This window comes from Rhinoderma darwinii, chromosome 13, assembly GCF_050947455.1.
Source record: "Rhinoderma darwinii isolate aRhiDar2 chromosome 13, aRhiDar2.hap1, whole genome shotgun sequence".
Lineage (NCBI taxonomy): Eukaryota > Metazoa > Chordata > Amphibia > Anura > Rhinodermatidae > Rhinoderma > Rhinoderma darwinii.
The window spans coordinates 32,504,178-32,531,319 of NC_134699.1; the positions used below are offsets into that span (position 1 = coordinate 32,504,178).

The 27,142-nt window shown below is 42.9% G+C and overlaps 2 protein-coding genes across 5 annotated transcripts in view; one reads left to right on the forward strand and one right to left on the reverse strand.

The window, feature by feature from the left end:
* LOC142665435 (rho GTPase-activating protein 39-like) overlaps window positions 1-7,688 on the reverse strand; it is a 156,007-nt gene extending 148,319 nt beyond the window's left edge. Inside the window, exon 1 of the mRNA XM_075845133.1 lies at window positions 7,637-7,688. The gene's annotated coding sequence lies outside the window, so the exon portion shown is untranslated. The remainder of the gene's footprint in view (window positions 1-7,636) is intronic.
* Window positions 7,689-7,748: 60 nt separating this feature from the next.
* The window catches only part of RBM39 (RNA binding motif protein 39), a 29,906-nt gene continuing 10,512 nt past the window's right edge, over window positions 7,749-27,142 (forward strand). Inside the window, exons 1-4 of one of the 4 annotated variants that reach the window (XM_075845134.1) lie at window positions 7,749-8,052; window positions 21,541-21,601; window positions 23,322-23,371; window positions 25,961-26,155. In XM_075845134.1, coding sequence (XP_075701249.1) covers window positions 21,551-21,601; window positions 23,322-23,371; window positions 25,961-26,155 — 296 coding nt within the window. In that variant the 5' untranslated portion in view covers window positions 7,749-8,052; window positions 21,541-21,550. Of the gene's footprint in view, window positions 8,053-21,540; window positions 21,602-21,852; window positions 21,982-23,321; window positions 23,372-25,960; window positions 26,156-26,248; window positions 26,351-27,142 lie in introns of those variants that run through there. The other 3 variants (XM_075845135.1, XM_075845136.1, XM_075845137.1) reach the window with 3 other exon arrangements.

The following is a 27,142-nucleotide window of genomic DNA, read 5'->3' on the forward strand; positions in this document are numbered from 1 at the left end:
AGAGGCTTTGATCTCCTTATAATCGTGTCACATCTTACTTCAACTTTCTATTAAGACTGTCCTATGAAGCGCCAGTCTTAATAAATTCCACCCAATGTGTTGATGTAAACATTGTTTAGTAGTAGATAATAGGTCGAAGCATTGCTTCTAGGACAGAATATGGTCTCTCACAACTCCATACTTCTGCACATGAAGTGCCTAGGGGTCCTTAATACAGACCACTTCATGTGCGGCTGTAAAATTTTCAGGCACAAGGCTTTACTGTGATTATGAGCCCTAAGGTTAATGGCGAACAAGCTACAACTAAATGGCTACGCTTATCTTTCTTGCAGGAAGCCATGACACTTACCTTAAATTATGTCAACATTGCCATCTAGTGGGTAATTTCGGGAAAAATCTCAAAAGGGAAAAAACAAAAGTGTTCCTCCAATTATGAGTACCGTAACCCAAAACTTTTAAGTCTTGTATATATTGTACCAAGTGTTTCTTCTTTTGCAAGATATAGCTGATTCGGATTCATCGAGGTGACGAATGGAAGACTGCCTTTAATACTCGTGATGGGCATTACGAATACTTAGTTATGCCCTTTGGCCACGCAGTATTTCAAGAATTTGTCAATGACATTTTTCGTGATCTCCTTTATGTTTGTGTTGTGGTGTATCTCGATGACATTCTGATTTTTTCCCCAGATCCAGTAACTCATCAAGGTCATGTCCGCCAGGTGTTGCTCCGTCTTAGAGAGAATCGCCTTCACGCCAAGTTGGAGAAGTGTGTGTTTGAGAAGAGGTCTCTATCCTTCTTGGGCTATATTATCTCAGATCAGGGCCTCAAGATGGACCCCCAGAAGGTAAAGGCCGTCCTGGAGTGGCCACGCCCCCAAGGCTTAAGGGCCATACAACGCATCTTAGATTTCACTAACTTCTACCGACTCTTCATCCCCAACTTCTCTTCTCTGACAGCCCCTATCTCCACCCTCACTAAGAAAGGTATGAATGCCAAGATGTGGACTCCGGAGGCTGAAGCCGCATTTGAATCCTTAAAGAAAGCCTTCACATCTGCCTCCATTCTGCACCATCCGGATGTATCCTTACAGTTTTTGTTAGAGGTGGACACTTCCTCGGTGGGTGCTGGTGCACTGTTGTTCCAGAGATGATCAAAAGGCAAGGCTGTGGTATGTGGCTACTATTCCAAGTTGTTTTCTTCCACAGAGCGTAACTACTCGATTGGAGACCGGGAGTTACTGGCCATCAAACTGGCTCTGCAGGAGTGGAGACATCTACTGGAAGGCGCGGTTCATCCTATCCTGATCTTCACGGATCACAAGAATTTGACCTACCTACAGACGGCCCAGCGGTTGAATCCTCGTCAAGCCAGGTGGTCATTGTTCTTTGCTCGGTTCCGGTTCGAACTCAACTACCGTCCCGCCGACAAGAATGTGAGGGCAGATGCCTTGTCTAGATCTTTTGAGACCGAAGACGCCATGGAATCTCCACAGAATATCATTGACCCATCCTGCATCTTCTCTGTGAATCCCCTGCAAGTTAGAGACATTCCACCGGGTAGGACTTTTGTGCGTCTGGTTGACCGAGGAAGAATTCTTCGCTGGGGTCACAGTTCTAAGCTGGCAGGTCACGCGGGTGCTCGTAAGACCCAAGATCTAATCACCCGTCAGTTCTGGTGGCCTACGCTCCCCAAAGATGTCATGGACTTTGTCTCCTCTTACACAGTCTGTGCAGCAAATAAAGTTGCTCACTCCAGACCTGCTGGTCTGCTCCAACCACTGCCTGTGCCCGTTGCAACATGTCGCTATGGCCTGTGTCACGGATGTTCCTTCTTCTGCGAGTTGCAGTGTGATCTGGGTGGTCGTGGATCGTTTTTTCAAGATCGCTCACTTTATTCCGTTGACCGCTCTGCCGTCTGCTACGCGATTGGCTGACCTCTTCATACAGCACATCTTCCATCTGCACGGCTTGCCCCTGCATATTGTCTCAGACAGAGGTGTCCAGTTCACCTCGAAGTTTTGGAGAGCACTCTGCGGGCTCCTTGGTGTGAAATTGGACTTCTCTTCGGCCTATCATCCCCAGTCCAATGGGCAAGTCGAGAGAGTTAACCAGATTATGGAGAACTATCTACGCCACTTTGTGTCCAGGCACCATGATGATTGGGTGCAGTTGCTCCCGTGGGCAGAGTTCTACTATAACAACCACACCAGTGAGTCGACCACCTCCAGCCCATTCTTCATCGTCTACGGCCAACATCCTCGTATACCTCTTCCTGTTTCTACAATGTCCCAGGTGCCTGCAGCCGATTCCACCTTCATGGACTTTCTACAGATATGGCAACAGACCCGATCTTCTATCCTGTTGGCGGTGGACCGCATGAAGAGAAAGGCAGATACAAGAAGACGGGTGCCCCCGCAGTTCCTTCCAGGGACTAAAGTCTGGCTGTCTTCTAGGAATATCCGGCTGAAGGTGCCGTCGTGCAAATTCGCTCCGAGGTTCCTTGGTCCCTTCGAAATCCTGCTACAGATCAACCCGGTATCCTACAAGCTGCGGCTCCCCCCTACTCTCAGGATTCCTAACTCCTTTCACGTCTCCCTGCTAAAACCTGTGGTCCTGAAGCGCTACTCCAGGACTCCTAGTTCCACAGTGGTCCCTGGCGGCTCATCAGGGACTTTCGAGGTAAAGGAGATTCTGGCTACCAAGAAGGTGGGAAGAAGGACATTTTATTTGGTGGACTGGAGGGGGTTCGGTCCAGAAGAGAGGTCTTGGGAGCCAGAGGAGAACATCGATGCTCCTGTCCTCGTGAGGAAATTTCTCTCTCGCTCTGGTCTCAAGAAGAGGGGGCGTAAGAGGGGGGATACTGTAACGTCTATGGCCACGGCCCGTCGTTCGGTCGTTAGCCCCGACGGCCGTGGCAATGGACAGCTTACCTCCCTGCAGCGTCGTCCCCCAGGCAGGCGCCGGCACTCACGTCCGGATTCTGTGTGTCTCCGGCGGGGGCGCGCGCCCGCACGTGCACGGCCTTAAAGGCCCAGTGCCCGCGTTTTTACAGTAACCTGCAATCTGGCCCAGGATGCCCTGGGCTATAAAAAGGGCTCTGCCCTCTTGCCTTTTGCCAGAGCGTTGTTAGTTTTCCCGTTGTTCGTCTTGCTTATGGTCTCCCAGTGTCTTCCAGCCTCCCAGTGTACCTTGCTCCTGTATCCCGTGCTGTGCTACAGCCTACGCTGCCCTGCTACGCCTCACCGGACGACTTCCCGCCGCCTGGTCCTGGACGTGCCCGTCTCGCCACTGCCTACGATTGCCTCAGGTACTCTCACTGAACTATCGAACTGTGTAATTACCGGTTTGGCCAGCTGCCATCCCGCTATGCGGTACGACCCAGTGGGTTCACACCTCGTACCGTGACACCATGTACATTAAGGGCTGCAATACAGAACCGTAATGCGCACTGTATTGTGTCGCACATCGCGCCGTATTCCCCTTGGAAGCACTAAAGTAACCCCTTCCCGCACCTTGACATAACTGCACGTCAAGTTGAGCAGTAACTTTGCGCACCTGGACGTACAGTTACGTCTGAACTTTAAAAGTTAACCACTGCACAGCGATACACCGGAGCAACGGTTAACTGTACAGAGTGTCTGCCCTCGTCTCCAGGTAGACTACAAGGAACCTATGAAAGCGGTCCCTTGTCGGAGATCTCTCCAATTGGTTAGTCCGTACAGACTTACCAATAGGAGCTTAGAAGTAAAGAAGCGTTTACAGGCTCTGATCTCCTCTGTTGGTGTATGTCATGGAGACCAGAGCATGTATCGTCGTTGGAGGAAGAAAAGTTAAAAAAGACCCCAATAACCCCTTGATCACAGTTCCCTAACTGTGATCACCCCCCTAACTCCGTCCGTTAGTCCGCGTCAGACCGTCCGTTAGTCCGTCATTTTGTCAGTGTAGATTAGTCAGTGTAAGTTAGTCGGTTTAAGGGTATTTGCACACGAGAACTGTCTTTTACGTCTGAAAAGACAGACTGCTTGCAGGAGAAAACAGCTGCGTCGTTTCAGACGTAAAAGCTCCTCCTCGCATTATGCGAGGCGTCTTTGACGCCCGTAATCTTGAGCTGCTCTTCATTGACTTCAATGAAGAACGGCTCAAATTACGTTGCAAAGAAGTGTCCTGCACTTCTTTGCCGAGGCAGTCAATTTACGCGTCGTTGTTTGACAGCTGTAAATGACAGGTCGTTGGCACAGTACGTCGGCAAACCCATTCAAATGAATCGGCAGATGTTTGCCGACGTATTGTAGCCGTATTTTCAGACGTAAAACGAGGCATAATACGCCTCGTTTACGTCTGAAAATAGGTCGTGTGAACCCAGCCAAACGTTTAAGACATTTTCTGAATGCTGTTTTGAATACTTTGAGGGGTGCAGTTTTTAAAATGGGGTGATTTATGGGGACTTTCTAATATATAGGGCCTTCAAAGACACTTCAGAACTGAACTGGTCCCTGAACAAATAGCCCCTAGAAATTTGCTTGAAAATGTGAGAAATTGCTGCTAAAGTTCTAAGCCTTGTAATGTCCCAGAAAAATAAAAGGACGTTCAAAAAACTATGCAAACATAAAGTAGCCATATGGTAAATGTAAACTAGTAACTATTTTGTGTGGTATTACTATCTGTTTTACAAGCAGATACATTTAAATTTGGAAAAATGCTATTTTTTGCAAATTTTCTCTAAAGTTTGGTGTTTTTCACAAAGAAATATTGAATTTATCGACCACATTTGTTCACTAACATAGAGTACAATATGTCACTAGAAAACAATCTCAGAATTACTTGGATAAGTAAAAAATACCCAAGTTATTACCGCATAAAGTGACACGTCAGATTTGAAAAAAAAAAAAAATCGGCTTCTTCAAGGCCAAAACAAGGCCCAGTCCTGAAGGGGCTAAAGGGACTGACTAAGGGTATGTTCACACGCTTAGGCTGGGTTCACACGACCTATTTTCAGGCGTAAACTAGGCGTATTATGCCTCGTTTTTCGCCTGAAAATAGGGCTACAATACGTCGGCAAACATCTGCCCATTCATTTGAATGGGTTTGCCGACGTATTGTGCAGACGACCTGTAATTTACGCGTCGTCGTTTGACAGCTGTCAAACGACGACGCGTAAATGGACTGCCTCGTGCAGGGCACTTCTTTGCCACGTAATTTGAGCTGTTCTTCATTGAACTCAATGAAGCACAGCTCAAGATTTACGAGCGTCTCAGACGGCTCGAAAAATGCGAGGAGCATTTACGTGTGAAACAAGGCAGCTGTTAACAGTCTGTCTTTTCACACGTAAATGCCTCTCATCGTGTGAACATACCCTTAGCAAAAAACGTCTGAAAATACAGAGCTGTTTTCAAGGGAAAACAGACCCTGATTTTCAGACTTTATTTGTGCAACTCGCGTTTTTCGTGTTTTCATTGGAGTCTATGAGATAACGGCTCCAAAAACGTCCGAAGAAGTGTCCTACACTTCTTTTGACGAGACTGTAATTTTACGAGCCGTCTTTTGACAGCGACGCGTAAAATGACAGGTCGTCGGCACAGAACATCGTAAGACCCATTGAAAGTAATGGGCAGATGTTTGCCGACATATTGGAGCCGTTTTTCCAGACGTAATTCGAGGCGTAAAACGCCTCCATTACGTCTGAAAATAGGTCGTGTGAACCCAGCCTGATGGAAAACCACTGCTGAAAAGTCTGCAGTATACAACTGTATGAAAATATTGTGGTATGCATGCCACCTTCAGGTGACTCAGGTCAGGTGACTGGACTGGCACACTCCCTGGCTCCTCGTATCGGTGAGTCACATCTGGCAGAGCGGAGAGTGGTAGTGGTAGGCTACCGCTCTGGCGGCAGTGTAGCACTAAGTACAAGGGACGGTTTTGTGTGGCGCTATCTGACGTGAGGTCAGGTGACAAGTTCAGGTGACTGGACTGGTCCACTCCCAGGCCGGCACTGACCCCAGTCAGAACGCCGTTGCATGAACTCCTGACTCCTCCTCAGGCTATTCGCTGCTGCAGCTGTCAGCATACAGAGCGCCTGTCAGCAGCGATCAGCTGTTTTGATACGACTGCTCTGCGGCAAACCCCTTCCCTACACCCCTGGTCAGAATGAGCACAAGGGGTACCATTCTAGAAATAGGTGCGGTTCCCAGAAGTTGGACTCGCAGCTTTCGGACATTTATGACATATCCTGTGAATATCAGAAAAAAGGAGATTTTTGAAGCAGCACTAGTCCCGAGTATGGTGCGGTGCACGCTGTCAAGCCAGGCAAACCAACTCCAGCACGATGTATATCCAAAGAAGTAGTAGGACAACAGCACACGTCTTCAAATCATCAAAGTGGTTTTATTGTCAAGACATCCACAAACGACAAGCAACGTTTCGACCCATAGTGAGTGAAGGGTCTTTGTCAGGCTTGACAAAGACCCTTCACTCACTATGGGTCGAAACGTTGCTTGTCGTTTGTGGATGTCTTGACAATAAAACCACTTTGATGATTTGAAGACGTGTGCTGTTGTCCTACTACTTCTTTGGATATCCTGTGAATATGTCATAAATGTCCTTTATGGGAAGACCCCTTTAAGCATTATACATACGGTGATATTAAAGGGTAACTAAACGTTCAACAACCTTCTGACATGACTATTGAGCCCGTACACCGCTACATCGATTTCCGGAAAAAGACCAGCAGAAACAAACCGGCTCAGCGCTAGCATGAGCGCTTCTGCCGCTTCGTTTTAGCTATTGGTGGGGGTCTCAGTGCTTGGACCCCCACCTATCAAAACTTCTTACATGTCACTAGAACACGTCAGAAGTTTGTAGAACGTTTAGTTACCATTTAAAGATTAATGTGACACAGGCCCATACTCTACCTCTGAATTAATACGAAGGCACAAAGTGGTCTGTATTACATACTAGTGCAGTCAGTGCTGGAGGGGTAACTTCAAGCTCCTTGGACCCCAATGCAAAATCTATGACAAGACCCCCACCGACCACGTGCCATTAATAATATTAGTGTCGTTAAACGGGTCTGTACAACCTGTATAGCTACACCCCTGGTCTGTGTGCCACCATATGAGCCCATGCAAACCCGCAAGAAGGCCCGAAAAAGCACCTTTCACTGTCGCAAGCAAACTACGGCAATTTTTTCCAGCAGTTGGCCATCACAAGCCCTAATCACTTTCATAGATGTATAGTCCCAATATAGAGATATCCGTAGTGCCAATAACCCAAAGTCACAAGCTAAGGCAAATACAACAAAAGAGCTAAAAGAAAATTAGAGAAAAGTCTACTTTTGTGTACACTCCTGGGATTGGCTCAAAAAAAAAAACAAACGCAAAAACGGTGCGTGCGAACCTGGCCCTACCGGGAGAAACCTGCATGAACAGTATATATGACTGTGATACAGTGCAACATGGCTAACAACTAATTGTTACTTGCTTTGTGTGAGGAAAAAATAACTACATAAAACAAGTGCAACTAAAGCCGTAAGAGAGCATCTTGTATGACGGAATTCACTGATAAAGTCTGTGTAAACAGTAACAAGCAGTGAAATACATTACTAGCCCACTTTGGCTATACACTAGTCACTTCTTTACCTCACACGCAGGGGCGAGAATAACGCGCCCTCATCACCTGCTGACGAGAAGTAGCGCTACTGTGTAACCACGCCTCGCTAAAGTCGTCACGTCGCCCCTGGTTGGTGTTGTTGGAAACCCCGTGCTAGTGTAAGGAGCAAGGCGGCCGCCATTTCGGGGAGTCGCAGGTTTGCCTTTACACGGCCCGTCATCTTCCCGCCCCAAAGCCCCCGGTATAGCTGTGTACTCCCGGCTGTAGCCTTCCTTTATTTTTGTCCTTTTCCTCCTTTCTCTCCTCTCCATCTTGTGTACGCGCGTTGTTCGCCAGTAACGACGCCCTGTTGTCTTTGTAGATTCGACGCCATTTCTTTCTCAGCACAAACAAGGCCGAGGCCTAGTAGCGATCAGCCCGAAACTCACACGGGGGCTCACCTCGGGTAAGTGGCTATCTCTAGCCCGTACTTTATTTTTTAGGTTTAGAGAGACCTGGTGGTTGTTGCTGACGGTTTGCAGTCGTCGTGTAACGTATGTTTTTCTGTGTGTCGGTGATGGCGTCTGTCTAGTCGCTGCTGTTACTAATACGTGTGGCGGACGTGCAGATGACGACGTGATTTGCTCTGGAGACCACTTGAAAAACATTTTGCGCCTCATATATTTTTTTTTTCTCATGATCTTTATTTTGTTCTGTTCTTATAATGGAGCACGGGTATCCGCACATGTCCTTACTCCTGTCCTATAGTATACATTACTATCTACTGTTGTATTTTTACATTGTATGTCTTGTGATATGCCTATATCGTAGTGCGCATGGAGTATGTTGTGTTGTAACTTTTAGTTGTAAAGTGTAACTTTGATATGATCATTGCATAAACACTGAAAACCACTTGCTTGGCCACATTGCATATAAATCAATTTGGTAGATGGACAGGGCTTATTCTGGAGGCCTACTGTCTTCCATGCCATTTGAGTACATTGGATGCCATGGTATTCAGGGTGATAACAGCTGCTGGTGGGGGCTCCTTATCTCCTTTCATGTGATTCGTTTCCTGGGGAACTTGTCTTCGCAATTTCCTCGCTATTCTCCTGATTTGGGTTGGTGGCCATGTTGGTGGTTGGGGTGTGAAAGTTCTCTCCATCCTTTCTCAAGTGTAGTGAGTTTTCAAAAGAATCCACAGCAGAAATCCAAGGTTGGCGCTTGGATTTCTGCTGCAGATTTGCACACCGATGTCCTGATTTAATTCAATACAATACAGGCTAAGCAGTCGATTTTCAATGCAGGATCCGCAGAAAGTATTTTTTTTGTAGCAGAATTTTCCTGGAGCATGTGAATAGGCTTACAAAAACCCCATTTACTTTCAGTGGAGGTGGATTTCAGGCTGGAATCTACAATAAATTTACAATGTGTGAACATGGCCTTACTCTGCAGTTTTCCAGAGTTCCTAATAGCTAGGTATAGTCTGCACAGTAGCGTGGGTTAGTGTGGCACAGGCTGGCATAAAACAACTTCTAAGTCAGTGCTTCTCTCCACCTGATTCTCTCCAGCTTTTGCAAAGTTATAAATGTTCTGACAATGTCATCAGGCTTTACATTTTATTTAAAGTTCTTCAAGCTAAGAGTGATGTATAAACGTGCATGCTGAAAGCGACTGCAAGGTCAAAGTACAGCGTAGCATATGCTGACTTAAAAAATGTTACTCGTTTGAAAACTTGTAAGGGGTGTACTGTATGTGGTGGGAACAGGGTTGTTTTTTTTGGGGGGGTTATAACGTGGTGGGAAATTCCTGTTAAAGCACCCTAAAAAAATATATATTTTATATATATATATATATATGTGTTTTTTGTTGTTTTTTTTTGCGAGGGCCATTTTTAGCTTTTAGGATATGTTCACACTGCTTATTTTCAGGTGTACTTCGGAGCATAAAATGCTGGTATCATGCACTTAAAAAAATGCCTGGAAACAGTTTCCCATTGAAGTGTATTTTTACGCTGCTGAATTTTTTTATTTAAAAAAAAAACCAAAAAACTTCGGGAGGCGTTTTACAAGCCGATTTTATTTCATTGACACTACAAAACAAATACTTTAAAAAATCAAAACTTTGAAAATCATCTCCAAAACGCCTGGATTCAGAGGCTGTTTTCTCTTGATATCAGCCTTGTATTTTACTGCCTCAAGCATATGCAGTGTGAACATAGCTTTGTTTGTTAAAGAGCAGATTTTACATTTAAACTCCCATTTTCCTGTACATAGAGATATAATCTACATAGTAAAATAAATAATTTTCTATATATACTGGGTTATTTATCTAGTACTGAGCCAAAACTTTATTATAATTTTTTTGCCATCTACATTTGATTACAATTGTATGGAGATATGCTTAGTTTCCTGCACAATCGGCGGCCAAGAGCACCCGCTGTGAATAACAAACTTAGAAGGGACTGCCCCATCAGTGCCAAGATCGGTGGTGATTCTTGGCAGTTGGAAACCTCCACCACTGATCAGAAAGTGATGGTACATCCTAACAGTATGCCATCACTTTCTGTGTTGGGAAAATCTCTTTAAAAGGGTTGTCTGGGCACATGGTGGTTTTTCATACTGATGACCTACCCACAGGATAGGTCACCAGTATATGATGGGTGGGGTCAGACAATTATGCAGTGGCCAGTGTTGGAAGCAGATGGCACCGTACACTTTATATCAGCCCTTCTGTAGTCCTGCAACTCTGCTCCTATTCACGGCCGTTGTACTGTCATCGGACATCCTGTGCACGGAGGCAACCAGAAAAGCTGATTGGTGTGGGGTCTGGCTGTTGGACCCCCACTGATGTTATACTGATGATCTATCCTGTGGCTAATGGAAGAAGTATTCGGCACACTGAGACGTCAATATCAAAATGCTTGAAAATTTTTATTATTATGATAGATGCCAAGGGTTTGGTGCAACGTAACGTTTCGGTCAAAGGACCTTCGTCGGGCACTGATTACCCTGGTTGCTGGAGTATCCAGAAGAATGGCGCTGCTTGTAATGGCGGATTTCCGCTCGTTTTGGCGCCAAAACGAGCGGAAATCCGCCATTACAAGCAGCGCCATTCTTCTGGATACTCCAGCAACCAGGGTAATCAGTGCCCGACGAAGGTCCTTTGACCGAAACGTTACGTTGCACCAAACCCTTGGCATCTATCATAATAATAAAAATTTTCAAGCATTTTGATATTGACGTCTCAGTGTGCCGAATACTTCTTCCATTATACGATTGGGTTGGGACCCTATTCGTGCACCTACCCTGATCTTGTGCATTCCGAACATACCTCAACCACTATCCTGTGGCTAAGTCATCGGTATGAAAAACCGGCCCATGACCGGACAGCCCCATTAAGTTGTTTTGGTCATGCCTGTGGACAAGGCTTTTCTCGAACAACCAGCAGAATTGTGAATGCAGCTCTGGATTATTGCAGACACTATCTCAGGATCAGTACATGAGAAGTCATGAAATGCATGTTTTGAAGAGTTACACAACGTTTTTGATTCAATCTACATAACCCTGCACTTGAAAGAATTTTATTGAAATTAGCTTCAACTGTCATGTTGAAATCTTTATTGATTTCTGGAAATTGAGTTTATGCTTTGTAGGTTTAACCCTTTCACTGCCTTTCCTTTGCCGTTACTAGAATGTAAGGTATAGAGCTTAGATATTTGTATCATGTTAACCCCTTTACAATGAAGGATGGATATATCCGTCCTATGTAGGAGCTAGTTCCCGCTTAAAGGGAACCTGTCACCAGCATTTTAGCTATAAAGCCAGCAATACCTGGTGAAAGTGGGTGAAAAATCATTGTCATCTAAGCTATAAATATGTTCTAAGTAAGCTCTGTAGCTTTAGTATTCAGTTTTTCAGTGGTCCCACGCCGTATGCAAATGAGCAGAAAAGAGTCAAATCTTCATCTGAAAAGAGTCAGGTTTTCATTCCTCCAGCATCTCAGAGTGGACTCCACCTCCTTCTTTTTGATTGACAGCTCCTTAGCCAGTCAGGGCCGGACAGGTGGGGGCAGTGGGCGTGGTCAAGAAGCTGCATCCCAGAGGGAAAAATAATTACCATAAAAGGCGGGAAGAGTTTAAACGACGATATTTACAGACAGAGGAGGACTTCAGGAAAGAAGAGAACAGGAACGAACTCTGGACAGCTGCGGCCATTGAGGGGTCAGGCGAGTTTAACAGGTAAGATGTTGATGACAGGATCCCTTTAAGGACAGATATATCAGTCCTCTGATCGCGTGGGTACTGCCACTGTACCCACCCGATCAGCGACAGGAGCGCAGCTGTTATACACAGCCTGGCTCCTGACCCAACTGCTAGAATCGAAACGCACTCAGATTTCGGAAGTTTAACCCATTAGATGCCACGGTCTATAGCGACAGTGGCATCTAATGTGTTTGACAGAAGGAAGGAGCACCCTCTGTCACCCCCATCGGCGCCCCCGCAAAGAAATCGCGAGGCGCTGTTGGGTTTCCTTGGCAGCCTAACAAAGGCCCCCAGGTCTGCCTTCAGCAACTGCCTATTAGGCCATGCTAGAGGTTGCCTGTCAGTTTTACAATGACAGGCAATAATGCTTTGGTACCAAAGCATTATATCTGCAATATAAAGATCGCAAAGTGAAGTCCCCTAGTGGGACAAAAAAAATAAGTTAAATAATAACGTTTGTGTATGTATATAGATATAGATACGTGTGTGTATATATAAAAAATTACTGTAAAAATAAAATCCACTTTTCTCCCCCCAAAAAAGTGGTTTTATTCCGTGTCAAAACAAATAACACATATATGGTATCACTGCGATCAGAACGACTCGAACAATAAAGTTAACATATGAATTAAGCCGCCGGATGGACAGCATCCAAAAAAAACGTTAAAAAAAATAAAAAAATTCTCCTATTTCCCCCCATAAAAAATAAAATAAGTTAATCAATAAGTCCCATGTATCCCAAAATAGTACTAATGAAAACTACACCTTGACCCGCAAAAATCAATCCCACAGACGGCCACGTTGACAGAAAAATAAAAAAGTTACGGCTCTTGGAATGCAGCGATGCAAAAACAAGTAAATTTTTTCTTAAATGGTTTTCTATTGTGCAAATAAAGAAAAACATATAAAACCTTTACGTATTTGCTATCCCCGTAATCGTGCCGACCCATAGAATAAAGGTAACATGTTATTTACGCTGCATAGTAAAGGGTCTAAACTTATAACGTGAAAAATCAATGCTGGAATAGCTGCTTATTTTCAATTCTCTTCTAAAATAAAGTTAATAAAAGTTCATCGATATATACATCCAAAAATGGTGTAATTGAAAAATACAACTCGTCCCATAAAAAACAAGCCCTTAGGCTTCATTCACATGACCGTGCCCATAATTACGGGCACAGCCGGCCGCGGACAGCTGGACATACTGGCTGTGCTCCCGTTATAAAGTATAGGAGCACGGTCCGTAAAATAAAAAAAATAGGACATGTCCTATTTTTTCCGGCAGGTTTCTACGGCACGAACACCCTCCCGTAAACATATGGGAAGGTGTCCGTCGGCCATAGAAATGAATGGGGCTGTAATTACGGGCGATTTTTACGGTTGTGTGCATGGGGCGTTATACGGCTAAGTCAACGGAATAAAAAAAAAAGTTTCAACTCTTGGAATGCGACCATGAGAAAACAAAAAATAATCCTTGGTCATTGATGGCCTGTGCCGTATTGGGTGCAGAAGTCCTTTGTAGACGGGAGCAGGATGAAAAGCTTTGCTTCCTTGTTTTGTGAGGGAGGGGTGAGAGAAAGATAACTGCCTGGTATTGTCATCTCTCCCCCTGTACAGCATTCCAGTGACTTCAGGGGGTGATACAGGAACTTTTCTTCATGTTCTCGTAATATCCAATCAGAGAGCATGTGTCGTTCTGCATTACAGGGGTGAGGAGATGAGCAGTTACACACCAGGAAATTTGTTGACTTGTATTTTTACTGGCATCTGAATCACTGATATTTTTGGTATATTCAGTTCTGGTGTATGTGAAGATATCTGCATGTAGACAAGCATGGTATGCATGAACTCTGCATATTTTGAACTTTTATTTTTAGGTTGTGTATTTGATTCTGCTTGGGTCAAACTTTGTCTCAAATTTGTATTAATTTCTTAAAAGACAATACACTTTGATGCAAAATTGCATGAAGGTGCCCGAGCTTGAAAATGCCACCCAGCACTTTACAATGTGTCAGGTGCTTACTTTTATTAAATTTTGTAGTATGTATGTTTTGATTCCGTTTTTGTCTCAAGAGTAAATACATTTTGCTGCAGCAAAAAGTTAAGTAAATCAAATATCTGATTTATTTGAAGGGATAAGTTGCTAGGCGCATAATCATGACTGCTACAGGAACTGGATGTGTGAAAAATAAGTCATAAGGTCCTTCAGGTTCACAACAGGTTTTTGCATGCATATTCTTTTTTTTTTTTTTTTTTTTTTGTTAGAAACGAGGACCGTTTTTATGTCTCCTATTGATTTCAATATGAGGTTAGAGACTGAATCTGCTGCATTTTTTTAATTTTATTTTTTTTTAGAAAATCCGCACCAAATAACGGTGTGAATGGACCCTTAATATGTTTTTTTTAGTTTCAGTGGCAGTTTAAAAAAACCTCTCCTATCTACTGATCTTACAGAATATCCCTGGGCTTTGCTGGTGTAACTAGACTAAAGGCCCTTGTGTACTAGGCGATTATCGGGTAGACAAGCGTTCATAGAGCGCTCGTTCCCGATAATTGCCCTGTGTAAACAGGGCAGCGATCAACCGATGAACGCGCAAACGCTCGATCATCTGCGGATGGTATAGTTTTAAAAAAGTGAAATATCGTTGTCGGCAGCGCATCTCCCTGTGTAAACAGGAGATGCACTGCTGACGTGATAACATATGGGGCGAGCAATCAGGGTAACAACTGGTCGTCCCCATACATAGCTCCGTGTGACAGGAGCAAACGAGCGCCGATCAACGATGTCACGTTGATCGGTGCTCGCTGCACTGGCCGAAAAGCGGCGGGTATAAAAGGCCCTTAACCCCTTAACGCTCCAGGACATACTATTATGTCATGGTAAGTGCATCGTTCGCGCTCCATGACATAATAGTATGTCATGGAGTAAACACGGCGCCGTTCGCGCGGGGCGCGTTCATGAGCTGTGATAGCTGCTGTTTCCGACAGCAGACTATCACTGCTCAATGTGCCGGGACCGATCGCGGAGCACCCCCGCCGATTAACCCCTCAGAAGCCGCGTTCAATAGCGATCGCGGCTTCTTAGGGGTTAATCCGCCATCGCCGGCCTGCTACACGATAGCGGCCGGCGATGGTGACTATGGCAACCGGACACCAAACAATGGCGTCCGGCTATGCCATAGACGGAAGCCTAGTGGGTCCTGACAACGTCAGGACCCACTATGCTTGCTGTCAGTGAGTAGCTGACAGTTCTAATACACTGCACTACGCATGTAGTGCAGTGTATTAAAATAACGATCAGGGCCTCCTGCCCTCAAGTCCCCTAGTGGGACAAAGTAATAAAGTAAAAAAAAAGTAAAAAAAAGTTGTGTAAAAATAAGAAAATAAAAGTTTTAAAAGTAAAAATCCCCCTTTTTCCCTTATCAGTCATTTATTATTAATAAAAATATATAAACAAACAAATAAACTATACATAATTGGTATCGCCGCGTCCGTAACGGCCTGAACTACAAAATTATTTTGTTATTTATCCCGCACGGTGAACGCCGTAAAAAAAATAAATTATAAACCGTACCACAATAACAATTGTTTGGTCACTTCACCTCCCAAAAAATGGAATAAAAAGAGATCAAAAAGTCGCATGTACCTAAAAATGGTACTGATTGAAACTACAGTTCGTTACGCAAAAAATAAGTCCTCGCACGGCTTTATTGATTGAAAAATAAAAACGTTCTGGCTCTTAGAATAAGGTAACACAAAAAGTGAATGATTTTTTACCAAACGTATTTTATTGTGCAAACGCCATAAGACATAAAAAAAAACTATAAACATCTGGTATCGCCGTAATCGTATCGCCCCGCAGAATAAAGTGAATATGTCATTTATAGCGCACGGTGCACGCAGTAAAAAAAAATGAATAAAAAAACAATAGTAGAATTGCTGTTTTTTAGTCACCACGCCACCTAAAAATAGAATAAAAACTGATCAAAAAGCCGCATGCACCCCAAGAAAACTACAATGGATTCCTCAAGGGGTCTAGTTTCCAAATTGGGGTCACTTTTGGGGGGTTTCCAATGTTTTGGCACCACAAGACCTCTTCAAACCGGACATGGTGCCTAATAAAAAAGAGGCCTCAAAATCCACTAGGTGCTCCTTTGCTTTGGAGGCCGGTGCTTCAGTCCATTACCGCCCGAGGGCCACATTTGGGATATTTCTCAAAACTGCAGAATCTGGGCAATAAGTATTGTGTTGCGTTTCTCTGGTAAAACCTTTTGTGTTATAAAAAAAATGGTATAAATAGGATTTTCTGACCAAAAAAAAAAAAGTAAATTTCACCTCTACTTTGCTCTAAATTTCTGTGAAACACCTAAAGGGTTCATAAACTTTCTAAATGCTGTTGTGAATACTTTGAGGGGTCTAGTTTCTAAAATGGGGTGTTTAATAGGGGTGTCTAATATATGGGCCCCTCAAAGCAACTTCAGAACTGAACTGGAACCTAAAAAAATAAATAAATGAGGCAATACTTCGCTTCTTACATTAAACTGATAATGAGCCGTGCCCACCCCGAGATGGCCCCAGTTTTGACCGTTTGTATAAACGGAGACCCCTAATAGACCGTTTCAGTGCCCGGTTTTCCCAAGCATTCACCCCCGAGAAGTGTATTTCTATTGATGAGTCCCTGGTAGATTTTCAAGGGAGGGTTCAATTCTGCGAGTACCTGCCGGGTAAGAGGGCAAGGTATGGCGTGAAGATGTATAAGCTGCGAGAGTGCATCAGGGTATACCTACAGGTTTAGGCTTTATGAAGGAAAGGCCACCCCCAAACCAGACTGCATCCTGGACTACAATAGGTACATGGGAGGGATGGACTTGTCAAATCAAGTCCTGAAGCCCTACAGCGCCATGCGGTGTGGTATAAGAAGCTGGCCGGGCACATCATACAGATGGCTTTGTACAATGCGTACGTGCTACGTCGATGTGCAGGCCAGAGGGGAACTTTCCTGGAATTTCAAGATCTAATCTTTAGGGACCAGGAAGGGGGGCACCCAGTACTTCTGGAAGCGAGGCCACACGTATCGTACCAGGGCAACACTTTCCAGGAGAAGTTCCCCAAACCGGTGGAAAGGGAAAGAGGTGCAGAGTCTGCTATAAGAGGGGGATAAGGAAGAACACAATATACCAATGTGACACGTGTCCCGAAAAACCAGGGCTCTGTATAAAAGATTGTTTTAAAATGTATCATACATCCCTTGATTTTTAATTTACCCTGATGCACTCCGCACAGCTTACCCCCCTCATCTTTCCCTTCTGAGCCCTGCCGTATGCCCAGGCAGCTGATAACAGCCACATGTAGGGTATTGCCGTACCCAGGAGAACCCACATTACAATTTAAGGGGTGTATATCTCCGGTGGCGCATGTTGGGCACAATATATCGGACACTGACATGCCATATATATATATATAAAATTGCAAATCTTACTCTGCACCATCTGCTGCGCATTATCTTTTACACAGTACCTGTGGGGTCAAAATGCTCACTACACCTCTAGATGAATGTCTTAAGGGGTGTAGTTTTTAAAATGGGGTCACTTCTCGGGGGTTTCAACTCTACTGGTACCTCAGGGGCTTCTGCATACATGACTTAGCACCAGAAAAGCTCCAGTAGGCCAAATGGTGGTCCTTTCCTTCTGAGCCCTCCCATGGGCCCAAACGGCAGTTTATCACCACAAATGGGGTATTGCCGCACTAAGGACAAATTGGGCAACAAAATGGGGTATGTTGTTCCCTGTGAAAATAAGAAATTTTGATCAAAAATGACATCTTATTGGAAAAAATATCATTTTTTTCATTTCACAGCCCAATTCAAATAGGTGCTGTGAAAAAACTGTGTGGTCAAAATAATAACAAAAACTATAAATGAATTCCTTGAGGGGTGTAATTTCCAAAATGGGGTCACTTCTGGTGGATTTCCATTGTTTTGATACCTCAACACCTCTTCAAACCTGGCATGCTGCCTAAAATATATTCTAATAAAAAAGAGGCCTCAAAATGTACTAGGTGCTTCTTTGCTTCTAGGGCTTGTGTTTTAGTCCACGAGCGCAGTAGGGCCACATGTGGGACATTTCCAAAAACTGCAGAATCTGGACAATACATATTTAGTAGTATTTCTCTGGTAAAAACTTCTCTGTTACAGAAAAAAATGTAATAAAATTGAAATTCAGTAGAAAAAATGAAATTTGCAAATTTCATTTCCACTTTGCTTTAATTCCTGTGAAATGCCTGAAGGGTTAAAAAAACTTTCTATATGCTGTTTTGAATACTTTGAGGGGTCTAGTTTTTAAAATGGGGTGTTTTATGGGGGTTTCTAATACATAGGCCCCTCAAATCCACTTCAGAACTGAACTGGTACCTTCAAAAAAAGGCTTTTGAAATTTTCTTAAGAATATGAAAAATTGCTGTTTATGTTCTAAGCCTTGTAATGTCCAAGAAAAATAAAATAATGTTCAAAAAACGATGCCAATCTAAAGTAGACATATGGGAAATGTGAACTAGTAACTATTTTGGGTGGTATTACCGTCTGTTTTTCAAGCAGATGCATTTAAATTCTGAAAAATGCTATTTTTTGTAAATTTTCTCTAAATTTTGCAATTTTTCACAAATAAAGACTGAATATATCGACCAAATTTTACCACGAACATGAAGCCCAATGTGTCACGAGAAAACAATCTCCGAATCGCTTGGATAGGTTTAAGCATTCCGACGTTATTACCACATAATGTGAAATATGTCAGATTTGAAAAATGGGCTCTGAGCCTTAAGGCCCAAACTAGGCTGCGTCCTTAAGGGGTTAAAGAGGCTCTGTCACCACATTATAAGTGGCTTATCTTGTACATGATGTGATCGGCGCTGTAATGTAGATTACAGCAGTGTTTTTTTATTTAGAAAAACGATCATTTTTGACAGTTATGACCTATATTAGCTTTATGCTAATGAGTTTCTCAATGGACAACTGGGCATGTTTTACTTTATGGCCAAGTGGGCGTTGTACAGAGGAGTGTATGACGCTGACCAATCGGTGACCAATCAGCGTCATACACTTCTCATTGTTCTAGCCCAGACATGGGCAAACTACGGCCCGCGGGCCACATACGGCCCGTTAGGCTTTTTAATCCGGCCCGCCGAACTTGTCCAAGATATATCCGTCCTCAGCAGCTGCTAGTTCGCGCAGGAGGACGGATATATCCGTCCTGTGATCGCGCGGGTACTGACAGTTTACCCACGCGATCAGCGGCAGGAGCACGGCTGTTATACACAGCCTGGCTCCTGCTGCAACTGCCGGAATCGAAGCACGCGCCGATTCCGGCAGTTTAACCCATTAAATGCCGCTGTCAACAGTGACAGCGGCATTTAATGTGTTTGACAGAGGGGGGAACTCCCTCTGTCTCCCGATCGGCGCCCCCGCAAACAAATCGCGGGTCGCCGTCGGGTTTCCATGACAGCCGGGGGTCTAACAAAGACCCCCAGGTCTGTCTTCAGCATCTGCCTGTTAGGCGATGCCAGAGGCATGACCTAACAGGTTGCCTGTCAGTTTTACACTGACAGGCAATAATGCTTTGGTATACGAAGTATACCAAAGCATTATATATGCGATCGGCATATCGCATAGTGAAGTCCCCTGGTGGGACTTAAAAAAAAAATGTAAAACCGTTAAATAAAGTTTGTGAAAAAAAAAATAAAAAAAATTACAGTCAAAGTCAAATAAAACTACTTTTTTGCCCCAAAAAGTGGTTTTATTTAATAAAACGGTCAAAACAAATCACACATACACATATATGGTATCCCCGCGATCGTAACAACTTGACCAATAAAATGAACACATTAATTAAACCGCCGGATGAACGGCGTCCAAAGAAAACGCAAAAAACAATGGCAAAATTCTCTTTTCTCCCATTCCCCCCATAAAAAAATAAAATAAAAGTTCATCTATAAGTCCTATGTACCCCAAAATAGTACTAATGAAAACTACACATTGTCCCGCAAAAATCAATCCCACGTACGGCCACATCGACGGAAAAATAAAAAAATTACGCCTCTTGGAACGCGGCGATGGAAAAACAAGTAATTTTTTTCTAAAAGGGTTTTTATTGTGCAAACGTAGGAAAAACATATAAAACCTTTACACATTTGGTATCCCTGTAATCGTGCCGATCCATAGAATAAAGTTAACATGTTATTTACGCTGCATAGTAAACGGCGTAAATTTATAACGTGAAAATTAATGCTGGAATAGCTGCTTATTTTCAATTCTCTCCTAAAATAAAGTTAATAAAAGTTAATCAATATGTTATAAGCATCTAAAAATGGTACAATTACAAAATACAACTCGTCCCGGAAAAAACAAGCCCTTATACGGCGATGTCGACGGAATAAAAAAAGAGTTACGACTCTTGGAATGCGACCATGAAAAAACAAAAAATAATCCTTGGTCATTAACGTGCAAAATGGCCCGGTCATTAAGGGGTTAATGTGGCGCGTATTTCTCTTTATTTCACTTTAATTTTCACTTCGTTTCACGTCACCATTAAGCCCTTCGGTTTTCAAAGAGTACAATATCAGCCGTCACTTTGCCACGAAGCATGCAAACTATGCTAGCAAGCAGTCAACACAAGAACGGGCGGCTACTGCTCAGAGGTTGGCAGCTAATTTACAGAGTCAACAGAACTTTTTTCTTGATAAATCACAGTGCGTATGTTATTTTAATCTATTTACATTTCCTTCTCCCAGTATCTGCGAAATAGTATGTAAATGCCATATCTTGCATATTCCTTGAGACAAATTTATTAACTGATAAGGGCTATTTTTCACATTTGAAAGACAGTTAATAAATTGGGTTGTAGTGTTCTTACTGTGCTATGAGGTTTGCACACACTACATTTAATGCTTTAGTATATCCGGCCCAAACACTCCCTCCAAATGCTCCTGGCCCGGCCCCTCTGTCAAATTTTAGAACCCATTGTGGCCCGCGAGTCAAAAAGTTTGCCCACCCCTGTTCTAGCCCATTGTAACAGCCTGTGCAGTGAAAGAAGCTGGGCTGGAACAATGAGAAGTGTATGATACTGATTGGTCAGCGTCATACACTTCTATTCACAACGCCCAGTTGTCTATTAAGAAACTAATTAGCATAAATCTAAAATTGTTCATAACTTTGTCAAAAAGGATTTTTTTTCAAAATATAAACCACTGTTCTCTACAGCGCCGATCATATTATGTAGGAGATAGGGCACTTATAATCTGGTGACAGAGCCTCTTTAAGGAGTCAATTTTTTTGCCTGGAGCCCTGACAAATGAAAATAGTTGTCCAGTATAATAAAATTGATGGCCTATCCTCCGCATTGACTGATAGAAAGTAATCCTGTGCTCCGTCACTATGAATGTGTCTGTCTTGTACTGTATGGAGCAGTAGCAAATGAAGGGGAAGTAGCGCTCACCACGGCCCCTTAAAACCTCAAACACCTGATCGGGGCGGGGCTGAGAGTCCTGAGATAGGCCATCAATTTTAATTTACTGGTTAACCGCTTTAACTTGTTTTATGGTTCTACCTATCAGTATACTGGCCTACTGTGCTGAATAGATTGTTTCCGTTTCTTTCTGTGCAATTTCAAACACAAATATTTGTTGTTTTTTTTTTAGATAAACCAAAATGGCTGATGATATTGATATAGAAGCTATGCTCGAAGCGCCCTACCGGAAGGTGAGAAAGATCTGTCACATGTTTTTCTTTTTCAAGCTTAGTTAATTCTTGAAACTACTGCAAAAATGTTAACTAACACCCCTGGAGCTCTCCTGACTTATCCCTTGGAGATGTACATAACTTGAAAAGTAAATATTTACTGTTGATGTGATGATTTTGTGCAGTAGTTTGACTTCAGCGTGATAAATAAATGCCCATCTATCTCTTTTTGTAGACTTGCCTAACGATATATCACCTCTACTCCCATGAATTCACCTTTGATTCCAGTGTGAACTGTCAATCATAAGGTAGTAATTGAGTGACGTATCGCTGTACCGTGGTCCCCTAGGTAAAAAGACTTGCCTATGAACTGCCGAGCTTCGGTTTGGCTTAGCAACAAGGTGAATAGAGTGGTTTTGGGAAAGAAATGGGGCTCCAAGAATATCCACTTTCACCAGCCAAGATCAGGGCAGTTCAAGCAGATTCTACTCTGCACATTTTCATATATTTTGTCATTTTTTTTTTTTAATATATATATTATTTTATTTTTTATTTTTTTGTATTAAGTGGAAATAAAACTGGTGAAAAGTTTGACATGAAAACAGGAAAAATCCTGCCTTTGGGTAAAGAAACGTGACCAGATTCTTGGATCTCCCACTAAATCACAACAGTTTTTTTTATTTTTTTTATTTTATCCCTTTTTATTAAATGACCTGTTTGCTTCAGAGCTGTTCTGTACCTTTAAGTTCAGCAAAGTCCTGTAGTATTGTTACACAGGTTTCATGTACTGTTTTGGTGCATTACGTTACTATGTGCCCTAATGCAAATTTGCATTTGTTTTGGAAATGCAAAATCTACTTCTCCTCACCATGTTTGGGGAGTTAACCTGTAATTTGCATAGAAAAGCTCAGTATGACTGAGTTAACGTTGCAGGCTAAGCATTTGAAACACCTGTGTTTAAACTTGGATTCTGGTCCATTTACCACATAAATTCTTTAATAAAGAAGCTTGTTAATGTATTGGCAGCTATCCCCTCATATTGAAGATACTTGTCATAATGTAATGGCTTCCTAAGCTTTAATTAAACATGGATATTTCCATGTTAGTAGGAATGACACTAGGGAAATGTTTAGGTTTGACAGGTACATATTTGCTGATTTTACTTGGGAGTCGACGTTACTAAAGCAGTGTGAATCCCTGTTTGCTTCAGGGCGAGATGTGTGACAGAGGTGGCATCAAGCTCTTACAGTCCCAACCCACCAACGAAAATGGGCGAAGATCACAGGAATGGCATCGGTCACAGGAATTGGATAGTGGCTGCTGCTAGCGTGGCCACTTTGGGCTTAGGCAAACGATAGCCTTGGTACTGACCATAAGGACCACAGCACCTAACCAATGTTTAAATCAATACAAACTTCCACATGTAGGCAAAACTACAGCATCAGCATTTATAGTCACAGGATGCTCTGCTACATGAACTTTTTAAGTATAGAAAACTAAGCCAAACTGCACTAGTTATCTTTAGCTTTCATAGACTATTATTGACATTGTAGGGGAGCTCTTAAACAAGTTCCCATGTATATTTCTTTTTTTAGCCCTACACACAAGTTGTTTTTTTTTTTTTTAGTAATTTAGTCATTAAATTTTTTTTTTATTCTCTCATTCCAATCCCCTTTACCCTTTGCCCACTTGAATTATTTCCTCTTCGCCTTCATGATGTTCTTCTATCAACCCTGCTTAGGACGAGAACAAACTGAACAGTGCCAATGGACATGAAGAGCGCAGTAAGAAGTAGGTGCCACTGTTAAAATCAATTTTATACCATATTTTGCGTATTTTGGCGTATTACTAATAATGGACGTATTTTAGTACCACAAAGTAATCCTTTGCATATGATCAAATGGAATTGTCTAGTTTTGACGTGTACAGATTCATTCCGCCACACCTTTGCTACTTCAGGTTGGCATTCCAATACCATGTGCATACTTGGCAGATTTGTTATTAAAGCAGAATTAGTCAGAATTTGCCTGGTCTTTAAGGCCATCTACGAAGCAGAAAATATGTGCTGAATATTCACATGGCCTTACGTTTTATTTGATCGCTAAAATTGGAAGTATTGGCACACTGCACTGTGTAGACTATATGGAGCCTTGTTATGGTGGTCTTTGGTTTGTACAATATTGAAGTAATATATATAACTTTTTGTTGCAACTTGCAAATAAGTTATCTACTTTTGTTGAAAAAAAAGTATTTCACTTTTTTATTGACAAGGCATCAATTTTCTGCACTGGACCTTTGTTCAGTTTTTCATTTGCTAAGACCCCATGCACACGACCGTGCTCGTAATCACGGTCCGTGATTACGGGCACAGCCGGCTACGGACTGTCACTCGCTTTTGTGGACCTTGCTCCCATTATAAAGAATGGGAGCACGGACAGTAAAAAAATATAAGACACTTCCTATTTTTTATGGAAGGTTTCTACGGCCCGGACACCTTCCCGTAAATATACGGGGAGGTGTCAGTTGGGCTTAGAAATGAATAGGTCCGTAATTATGGGTGAAATCTACGCTCGTGTGCATGGGGCCTAGGAAAGTGAGTTCCAAGGTGTTAACTTAAGAGGCTGAATTTTCATGACGTTTGGTTTGTCCTCAATAGTACTGGTAAATCTGTAATTATAATTTTTAAACTTGTAAACATGAGAGAAAGGCACCAGTCTTTAACTGGTTCAGGACAGGGCTATTTTGAGCCTTCAGGACTAGACATCGTTTAGCCATTTTTACCACGTGTTCGTTAAACGGCTATAACTTCTTGTTTTGTTGGGCTAGCGACGTGATTTTTGCGATGATTTTTTTCCTTAGACAAAGTAGGTTACTTTTTTTTTATCACTTTTATACTCACCCTTCTTGCTATTTTAGAATTTTTATGCTTATAGAGGGTCTGTCACCACATTAAAAGTGCCCTATCTTCTACATAATGTGATCGGCGCTGTAATGTAGATTACAGCAGTGGTCTTTATTTAGAAAAACAATCATTTTTGACGGAGTTATGACCTATTTTAGCTTTATGCTAATGACTTTCCTAATGGACAACTGGGCGTGTTTTACTATATGATCAAGTGGGCGTTGTACAGAGGAGTGTATGACGCTGACCAATCAGCGTCATACACTTCTCTCCATTCATTTACACAACACATAGTGATCTAGCTATATCACTATGTGCAGCCACGTAAACACACTATAACGTTACTGCAGTGTCCTGAGCGTTAATAGACTTTACCTCCAGCCATGACACTTCGGTAACATTTCTGTGAGATTTACAGCAAGGCAAGCGTAATCTCGCGAGATTACACTATAAGCGGTCATTTAAAACAACATTACGCTTGCCTTGCTGTAAATCTCAAACGTTACCGAGGTGTCAGGATTGTGAGTAGACATCACATTCTGGCTGGACGCGATGTCTATTAACTCTTAGGACACTTGAGTAACGTTAGTGTATGTGGCTGCACATAGTGATATAGCTATATCACTATGTGCAGTGTAAATGAATGGAGAGAAGTGTATGACGCTGATTGGTCAGCGTCATACACTGTTCTCTTAGGCTGGGTTCACACGACCTATTTTAAGACGTAAACGAGGCGTATTATGCCTCGTTTTACGTCTGAAAATAAGGCTACAATACGTCGGCAAACATCTGCCCATTCATTTGAATGGGTTTGCCGACGTACTGTGCAGACAACCTGTCATTTACGCGTCGTCGTTTGACAGCTGTCAAACGACGACGCGTAAAAATACAGCCTCGTCAAAAGAAGTGCAGGACACTTCTTTCCGACGTAATTTGAGCCGTTCTTCATTGAACTCAATGAAGCACAGCTCAAAATTTACGGCTGTCAGAGAAGCCTCGCAAAATGCGAGGAGGAGCATTTACGTCTGAAACGAGGCAGCTGGTTTCTCCTGAAAACAGTCTGTCTTTTCAGACGTAAATGACAGCTAGCGTGTGCACATACCCTTAACCTGAGGTTGCCAGTTTCCAGACATACCATGAAAATCTGCCGTTTGCTATAAACCTTTTAATGGCTGTGTTCTTAAATCGCAGAATGTGTGCATGTTTTTCAAAGTCTTATTCTAAGGGGTTTGTCTGCTGGTATATTGGCGTATTGCTAGGATGTAACACCAATATCCGATCGGCTTGGGTCTCAATGCATATCCTCCGAATACGGCAACCTGTTTCAGTTTTTTTCGCAGTTTGGTGTGGTGAAAAAGTATGGAAAATGCATTCATACAGAATATAGTAGATAGTGACCTGCTTTATTTAGGTCTGAAACTGATGTATGCAAAATTATCTTGAAATAAAGGCTGTTTTATTTTTTGGGGGATTTAAAGGAGAAAGAAAAGTAAAAGCCGAAGTCGCAGCCGTGAACGGAAGCGTAGCAAGAGCAAGGAGAAGAAACGCAGCAGGGAGCGGGAGAGAAAAAAAAGTAAAAGCCGAGAAAGGAAGCGCAGTCGCAGTAAAGAACGGAAGAGGAGTCGGTCAAGGAGCAGAGATCGGAGGTTCAGAGGCCGTTATAGAAGCCCGTAGTACGTATATAGACTTGTGTAGTATCTTTATAATCTCCTATTGTTGAAAAAAGAATAGTCCTTAATGCCATCTGCATCACTCTTCTAACATAGATGGGTACTGACTGGATTCTATTGCCATGGATGAAGCGGCTGTAAGACTTGTGAACCAGATATGGTCTTATCACATTTAAAGTGCGCACCTCCTCTTATAAGGTTTCGGCATTCTGTTTTTTTTGGGGGTTTTTTAAGTACACCGCACCAACACTTTCTCACACCCCTATCCCCTTTCAGGAGTTAGGTCTTCCAGATACAGGTGTATTTATAGTTCAGTCACTTGAAACACCTTGACTGCACACAGGTAATCTGCTTTTGAGTTCTGTTATTCCTAAAACAAATTGACCATTCCAGTGATGCTTAAAGAAGCTTTGTCACCAGATTAGAAATGCACTATCTCCTACCTAATCTGATCGGTGCTGTAATGTAGTGTTATGAACCATTTTAGATTTATGCTAATTAGTTAATGACTGGGCATTTTTAAACTTTTTACCGAGTCGGTGTTGTAAAGAGAAGTGTATGACGCTGACCAATTGGCGTCATACACTTTTCTTCATTCATGCCCAGTTTGTTTCACTGCACAGCGTGATCTCGTGAGACTTCCTCCCACAGGTTCTTCATTGAAACCGTGGAAGACTGAACAGACATCGCTTCCAGCCGCTGCAGATTTGGATAAACGTCCCAGCACTGGAGGCGATGTCTATTGACTCTACCGTTGCTCCGCTGAAGGACCTGTGGGAGGAAGTCCCGTCACAGCGTGATCTCGCGAGATCATCCTGTGCAGTAAGACGAGCTGGGCATGAATGAAGAGTGGTGTATGACGCTGATTGGTCAGCGTCATACACTTCTCTTTACAATGCCCCCTCGGTAAAAAGTAAAACGCCCACTTGGTCATTAAGAACTAATTAGCAGAAATCTAAAATTGTTCATAACTTGCCCCAAAAGTTAGTT